The following is an 8,242-nucleotide window of genomic DNA, read 5'->3' on the forward strand; positions in this document are numbered from 1 at the left end:
TCATAAAATCTCTGAGTAGGAGGAGACCTAGAGAGCATCCAGCCCAGTGCTTTCTGGCTTCACAGCAGCTTCAGAAGCACCTGGGGTGCTTTTTAGTAATACAGGTTCCTGTGCTCTGGCCCCTCTAACTTGATTCAGTAGGTCTGGGGTGGAGTCAGGCAATTTGTACTGATTAAAAGTTTCCCAGATGATTCTGGTATGCAGCCAGGTTTGAGAATACAAATCTAGCTGACCCCCATCTCCCAATCTGATACATAAATATGGTGTGCACTCTCCCTCTCAACATAAAGTCATCAGCTAGTCTCTGCTTTAATACGCACAGTGATAGGACCTCGACTCTTAGAGAGATAAGTCATTAGAAAATTATCTAACGGTGTGTTCCATGCATGTATCTGTGTGGTTATTGGCAATGTCTGTCTCCAAAATATGCGGCTATATGCTCAGGATAGAGCCTGGGACTGTTTTCTTCCGTATTACATACTGTATTAGTGTGAGTTCTCCAGAGAAGGCTATATGTCAAATCTCCTACATATAGAAAGGGAAGGGAGGATAGATCACTGTCTTTAAGGGTCTGACTTATACAATTGTGGAGTCTGCTATGTCCAAATTACATAGGTCAGGGGGCAGGCTGAAAATTTCAGCCAGATGTCTATATTACAGTCTTGAGGCAGAGCAGAATTACTTCTTGGGAAACCTTAGTTTTTGCTCCTAAGGCCTTCCAGGATGAGGCCTGTCCACATCACCGAGAGTAATCCTTATTTAAAATCACCTGATTGTAAATGTTAATTATATCTACAAAATACTTTCACAGCAACATCTAGACCGAAAAACTGGGCACCATAGCCTAGCTAATGTGACTCCTAAAATTAACCATCACACATACCTAGCTCTTAACACAGACCTTGACACTTAGGAGATAATCGGAAAGGCTTGCTGAACACATATTTGATTGAATGAAGCTCTTCACTGGTTTGACCTGAAGTCTCTTTCTGAAACATCCACCTATTGTACTAGATTTTATAGTTTCAGGAAACTTAATAAGCTCATATGCTAGATACTGTAAATACAAACATGAAGAAGGTATCCTCCTCCCTTCTCTCAAGGCCCTTAATTTTTTACCAGGAGAGAATGATGCAAATGCTTTTAATTCAAAGTGGTAAGTGCAATGTCAAAAACAAGTATGGAATAAGGACAGAATTGGGAGGAAGGAAACTTAAACCTAGTTGTGATCGAGATAGAGGATATTGAGCAAGAGATATCAAGGAATACTTTCCCTTGCATGAAGCAAGCCTAAGTTTAGTCTTGGCGGTTTAGCACCTGAATTCTTGAATGTCCACACACCTTGAATCAAATAGAACAAAATGTGCTTATCTTCCATATGGTAGCCTTTCAATTATAAATATATGTGGAAAGGTCTGTCTCTCGAACCTTCTCTAGGACAAACATCCAATTCATTCAATAGTTTCTCACAAGTAAGTATTATGCTTTCCTTATTATTATTTTTTGTTCCATAGCAAATTAATTTAAATATCCTCAGCTGAATAATTTAAAGAAGGTTCTCTGGAGGCAAAGAATGTAGCACAAGTTAAAAGAGCTGTAGCTGAACTACACAGGCACATACTTTGGTTATGAGTAGCACGATTATTGTAAGTGAAGTGTGACTTACAGAGCAAACAGCATTGATGGGTGGAATATAAAAACCTAGGCCTCTCCACCCAGCTTACTGAATAGAAATGAAAGCTACAAGGTGACCAACATAAATGGATTTAAAGTGAGACATTGACAATTGTCAAGGGTTAACTTTACCATCTTGGCTGATGTTATTGACCAACTTCCACAATAAACAGATATATAGGTATCCTGAATTAAACATCACCATTTTTAGTAAGCTCAAGAAAGAAGGTTTTGAGTTGATGTCATTGTCATAGAAACAATTTCTGCCTAAATCAGCGAGAGGACTGGAGCAGTGTGGATCAGTTTAGTGCGTGGCCAAAGTGGTGAAAAGTCAGAAGCCAAAGATCCTAGCTGTAATGTTAAATACTATTCTCATTTTGAAGTTAATTTTTTCCCCTTGTTTTCTTAGGCATAAATATAGTAAGGTACCTCTCTGCTCCCCAAAACAAACAAAATAAATAAAAATCAACAACAACAACGAAAACTTTTTAATTGAAAATTCTGAATTCCATTTATTCAGAGATATTTGGGGAAACCTAGTGAACTCCTCTAAAGACTGAAATCAACCTCAGATTGCATCCACACACTGGAGAAGTACAAACCCCCAAGATGATCAAACAAACTGACATCTGGCTTGCTAGATGTCCATTAAAACAATGCTAGAAAGGAGCTTATTTGATGCATTTCTTCTGGGAGATTTGTATTTAAAATGAGACTAGAAATCACATTCTCTGCTGTAAAGTAACTCTGACAAGCCCTAAACTGGGAATATGCCTGTAATTAATAAATGAAATTTACTAAGCTCATTTCCTGTGCTTACTTCCACCCACACAACTCTTTCCTAAGCATCTACACTTGGTACTTGTTAGACTTCTGGTGTGTTTGAAGGACTTTACTTTCCTGGGTATGGCTCAACTTCAGACCAAGTGTAGACAGTGATAAAGCTTGAAAATGAAAGACTAGACGGAGACAAGATAAAAATGCACATCATATGACTTCGTAGGGAATTTTTACCATATCAGTTAATATGATGGAGAGTTGTTGAGGCATTTGATAATTAGAACAAAAATTGTTTTAACAGTTATAAAAAGACAACTGTTTAAAGCCTTTTCTCCCCTCCTCTTACCGGCACTCAGGATCTCCATGGAGTGAAGGAACACTGCTTACTTATCCAGTATTCCTTCCCCCACCTTCTTTAAAAATTTGCTTCACTAAATTTACTGGAGAGAGGAACTTTCCATTTAAAAAGTCAATTTATTACAAGAATTTATTTCCATAACGTCTCTTGGTCCTAGGAAGGGATGTAAGAAAACTGTGTTGCCTCATGCCGCCTTGGAGCTGTCGGTGCCGTTTTGACCAAACTCACCGCCCAAAAGACAACGTGGAATTGGTGGGGTGTGGGGGAGGGGGGGAGAGTTGAACATAGGATGTGACCCTAACCCTCACCTTGGCTCCTCTGGCAGTAAATGCATATTTTTTCCCCAAGCAAATCATCCTACAACAAAATTTTGCAATATTTCCGCAGTGTTATTTTGCCTCTTACAGGCTTAGCTGCTTTTTTTTCTCCTTAACAACTTCTGAAGGACACATGTATATTTTGGGGTAGGGAAGGGGTCTGAGGTGAATTACCGCTTTCCACCAAACGCCTCTCCTATCTCTCCAAATTATGGATAATGAGACCAGAAATGTAATTACTAAAGGAGTTGGCAACAGTAATTACTGAGCTAATCTCAAAAATGGTAGTGACTGCAATGCGCTGGAACTCACTTTGTAGCTGTCAGAGCCACTTGGAATGCGTTAAGTATCTTGTGTTTGCAAACCCAGCAGCTGCACCAAACGGAGACCCGTATTAGCCAATTACCACAACGACCTGCTACGTACGACTCATTGTGATTGTGTAATGAGAAATCCCATTAAACTTGAATAGCTTTAAGTTGTGACTGTTAAACACATTTTGAACGGGGTGGGAAAGAAGGAAAGATGGCAGGTTTGAGAGAGCTAATCAGAGACCGTATTGAATTTTGAAGCCCGTGTTTTGCAAACACCTCTACTTTTACTAGCTGTCGCTCATCACTGGGGGCTTGAAGTTTAAGGTAAGATTTACCGGTTTTCAAACTAAAGCATCCAAGCTTTGAGATTGCAGGTCAAGACTGCAGGGGAGAATGGATATTTCCAAAGCTTAGGAATGAGATCAACCCACTGCCGTCGAGGCGATTACGAGTCATAGCGACACAGTAGGACAGAGCATAACTGCTTCACAGAGTTTCCAGGGAGTGCCAGGCGTATTCGAACTGCCGACCTTTGGCTTAGCAGCCGTAGCACTTAACTACTACGCCACCAGGGTTTCCTAGAATGTCCGTGGAAAACATAAAGTTCAACCCCACAATTCCCATGTCTTTTCTGTTCCCTGCACCTTCTCACTAGGGTCTGGAAAGTGTCCCACCTGCTTCCCCACTAGCTCTGCCCTTAAGTGGCAGAGAACAAACTCTAGTTTCTAGCTGCTTTTGCCCCTCCCACCACCACGCTGTCAATGCCCCAAAAGTGATTTCTTCCCCCTACCCTTCACCTGTGGAGCCCCGGTGGTGCAGTGGTTAAGAGCTTGGCTGCCATCCAAAAGGTTGGCATTTCAAATCCAGCCGCTCCTTGGAAACTACTATGCAGCAATTCTACTCTGCCCTATAGGTTCGCTACGAGAAGGAACTGACCCTATGGCAATGGTTTTTCTTTTTTTGTTTTACCCTTCACCTAGAGAGAGGCCCTTGGCTCTGCAGCCCCTTCTCCCCACCCCTTTGTGACGCAAGGTCTGATCCTTGCGTGCGGCACTGCTGAAAAGGCAGCCAGAAACTGTAAGCACACTCATTGCTCCCAGAGCTTCAGGCTGGCTTGAACTCAGGTCCTGCCGCTCCAACACTAAGGGCCCCTGGCAGTGCCACTGGCCTCCCTGAGTCCTGATACCTCCATCACTTGCCATGGCCAGCCAGTTCTGCCTCCCGCTTGCCCCGTGCCTCTCGTCCCTGAAACCCTGGAAGCCACACTTCGGAGATGTCCAAGTGGGCATCTGCGTGGCGATAAAGCGCAGTGACGGGAGGATCCACCTGGCTGTGGTCACGGAGATCAACAGAGAAAACGCTTGGGTCACGGTCGAGTGGGTCGAGAAGGAAGTCAAAAAAGGCAAGAAGATTGATCTGGAGACCATATTCCTCCTGAATCCAGCACTGGCCTCAGCTAAACACCCCACGGCACCTAAGCCATTGTCCCCTTTGTCCCTAGCGTCCCCTTCTGCCATCGGAGACCAGCGTACGGCTACCCGATGGATGGCGATAATCCCCCAGAAAAATGAGACTCCTTCAGGGGACAGCCTGGCCGTGCGGGTCCCCAGCAACCCTTGCTTGGTGAAACGGAAAAAGTCAACTTGTGTGCGAGAAATCGAGAAACTGCAGAGGCAGCGGGAGGAGCGCAGGCGGCAGCAGTTGGAGATCCGAGCCCAGCGTGCTCACGATGTCAACTCAGGAAACCCCAACTCCGAGGTCATGCGCATGATCGAGGAGTACCGCCGGCACCTGAACGGCAGCAGGGTGTCTGGCCTGGAGCCCCTGGAAGCCCACCGGATCTGCGTCTGCGTGAGGAAACGGCCTCTCAACCAGCAAGAAACCATCATGAAGGACCTGGATATCATCACTATCCCCTCGAACAACGTAGTCATGGTACACGAGTCCAAGCAGAAGGTGGACCTCACTCGCTACCTGGAGAACCAGACCTTCTGCTTTGACCATGCCTTCGACGACACCGCCTCCAACGAGTTGGTGTACCAGTTCACTGCTCAGCCGCTGGTGGAGTCTATCTTCCGCAAGGGCATGGCCACCTGCTTTGCCTATGGGCAGACGGGCAGCGGGAAAACGCACACCATGGGTGGGGCCTTTTCAGGCAGGGACCAAGATTGCTCTAACGGCATCTATGCTTTGGTAGCCCAGGATGTCTTCCTCCTGCTCAAGAACTCCGCTTATGAGAAACTCGACCTCAAAGTCTATGGGACATTTTTTGAGATTTATGGGGGCAAAGTGTATGACTTATTGAACTGGAAGAAGAAGCTGCAAGTCCTTGAAGATGGCAACCAGCAAGTGCAGGTAGTAGGGCTGTGGGAACAGGAGGTGTGTTGTGTAGAGGACGTTCTAAACCTCGTGGAACTGGGGAACAGCTGCCGGACTTCTGGACAGACTTCTGTCAATGCCCACTCTTCCAGGAGCCACGCGGTGTTCCAAGTCATCTTGAAGGCACAAGGGGAACTGCACGGCAAGTTTTCCCTCATTGATTTAGCTGGGAACGAAAGGGGAGCAGATACTGCCAAGGGCAACCGGAAGAGGCAGCTGGAAGGGGCAGAGATTAACAAGAGTCTCCTGGCTCTCAAGGAATGCATCCGGGCTTTGGGTCAGAATAAGCCTCATACTCCATTTAGAGCCAGCAAACTCACACAAGTGCTCCGGGACTCCTTTATAGGCCAAAACTCCTCCACTTGTATGATTGCTACTATCTCTCCAGGGATGGCCTCTTGTGAAAACACCCTTAACACTTTAAGATATGCAAACAGAGTAAAAGAATTAACTCTCAATGTCAGGCCCCACCATCGTAGCCTCTATCTGGTTGGACCCGAGGAACCAAAAATGTTGGAAAAGCACATTAGTAATTCAGAAATGTCCCTTCAGAGGGATGAATTTATTAAAATACCTTGTATACCAAGTGGTATACAGAGTGGGGAGGAGAAGATTAAAGGAGAAATTGAAACATTATCCACTCCATCAATGGAGAATGCTATGACTTCGTGGAAGGAATCCAATCAATGGCCCACAAAGGTGAAAGAGACCATGGATGCAGTAAACTATGACGTTGATTTTTGCATTGCTCAGTTATTAGTCATTTTGGATCAGAAAATTGGTGTTCTGACTGAGGTTCAAAAGAAACTGAGATTATTACAGTCTGACTTCCAAAAGAAGAGCAAGGTAGAGTGAAGCCAAGAGTGAGAGAGCAGGTTTGAAATGACGGATACAGTGCTGTAGTTCCTACCTCTTCTAGACAGGAAAATTGTCTGAATTATCTGGATGTAAAGATCCTCCTGGAAACCTTAAACCATCTTAAAATATGCTTGTCACAAACGTGCTCTTCCTTCTTTGTGTTTCTGTAGTACATTGTCATTCTGTAGGACAGTGGTTCTCAATGGGTGCCAATTTTGCTTCTCAGGGGATATTTGGCAGTGTCTGGAGACACTGTCAGTTGTCACGACTGGGGTGGGGGGTGATATTGGCATCTAGTGGGTAGCGGCCAGAGATGCCGCTAAACATCTTGAATGCACAGGACAGACCCTACAACAAAGTATTATCCGGCTTAAATTCCATAGTGTTCAAGGTTGAGAAACTCTGCTGTAGGAGAATTCAGCTGTGATGAAACCAGATACCCAGAATTTGGTGGCTAAGAAAGCAAAATACTTTGGATTAAAGGGACTAGGGGTGGGACCACACCAAGGGGTACACCAAAAATCCAAAACCAAACCCACTGCCATTGAGTCAGTTCTGACTCATAGCAACCATATAGGACAGAGTGGAACTGCCCCAGAGGGTTTTTTCAAGGCTAGTATAGGTTTTATAGATCTTTATAGAAGCAGACTGACACGTCTTTTTCCCATAGAGCCACTGGTAGGTTCTAACCACCAACTGTTGGTTAGAAGCCAAGCACTTGACTGCTGTACCACCAGGGATCCTAAGGGGTACACAATGGCATAAATTTAATGATACCTACTCACGCGTCTGTCTCTGTTACGCTGATGTATAGATATAGATGTTTTCTGCCCTCTAGTCGTAGCGGGTAGGCGGCAAGAGTGGGGGTTATTCAGAAACTGTGTAAGACCCTAGAATTGAGGTGATTTTTTTTCTTAACTTTGAGTTGAAATTGCAAAGTACTGCACTCCCTGAGAGTGATTAAATAATGAATGTGTGTGTGCTTTGCATAAGCAAGGGCTTTACTGACTATGGCATCTTTTAGCTATTTTCTCTCTTTCCCAAATTTTGTGCTTACACGATTCACATAAAAAGTGTTCCTGCATCAAAATTAGAGCAGGGAATAAGTCAGCAAAGTAGTAGAAAAGCTCAGGCCTAAAGTGAGGCACATCCCAAAAAGGCCTCAAAGGGAATGTGGAAAATTTCAAAGCCTTAGATCAGTTGGATAAGGAGAACATTTTCCAGGCTTGGGGATCACAAGCTCCATCCTTTTTGCCAAAAAGAGAGGGAAAAAAATAAAACAAACCTGATACACATATCCAAATAATAAATAATCTCACACACATCTACCTTCAGGAAACATAATTATGAAAAGGCTATGAGAAAAAAAGGCTTTAATTTCAAGCCTGGCAGTTCCAAAGTCTTCTTTAAAGGATTAGAATGGATGCCCCCCCCAACACCCTTTCAGCTCAGTAATAAGGTCACTGCTGAGGTCCACCCTTCAGCCAAAGATTGAACAGGACCATGGAACAAAACAAGACTAAAGGAGCACACCAGCCCTGGGGCGGGGACTGGGAGACAGG

The 8,242-nt window shown here is 44.4% G+C and overlaps 1 protein-coding gene across 1 annotated transcript; it reads left to right on the top strand.

The window, feature by feature from the left end:
• Nucleotides 1-4,643: 4,643 nt before the first annotated feature.
• KIF2B (kinesin family member 2B) lies at nucleotides 4,644-7,079 on the top strand. The gene has a single exon (XM_003414611.3). It carries the CDS (start codon nucleotides 4,644-4,646, stop codon nucleotides 6,675-6,677), a length of 2,034 nt encoding a protein of 677 aa, XP_003414659.1. The 3' UTR covers nucleotides 6,678-7,079.
• Nucleotides 7,080-8,242: the final 1,163 nt, after the last annotated feature.

This window comes from Loxodonta africana, chromosome 18 (assembly GCF_030014295.1).
Source record: "Loxodonta africana isolate mLoxAfr1 chromosome 18, mLoxAfr1.hap2, whole genome shotgun sequence".
NCBI lineage: Eukaryota > Metazoa > Chordata > Mammalia > Proboscidea > Elephantidae > Loxodonta > Loxodonta africana.

What these genes read in the sequence shown, in the direction of transcription:
- KIF2B (XM_003414611.3), top strand. Translation starts at nt 4,644, where the DNA reads ATGGCCAGCCAGTTCTGCCTCCCGCTTGCCCCGTGCCTCTCGTCCCTG.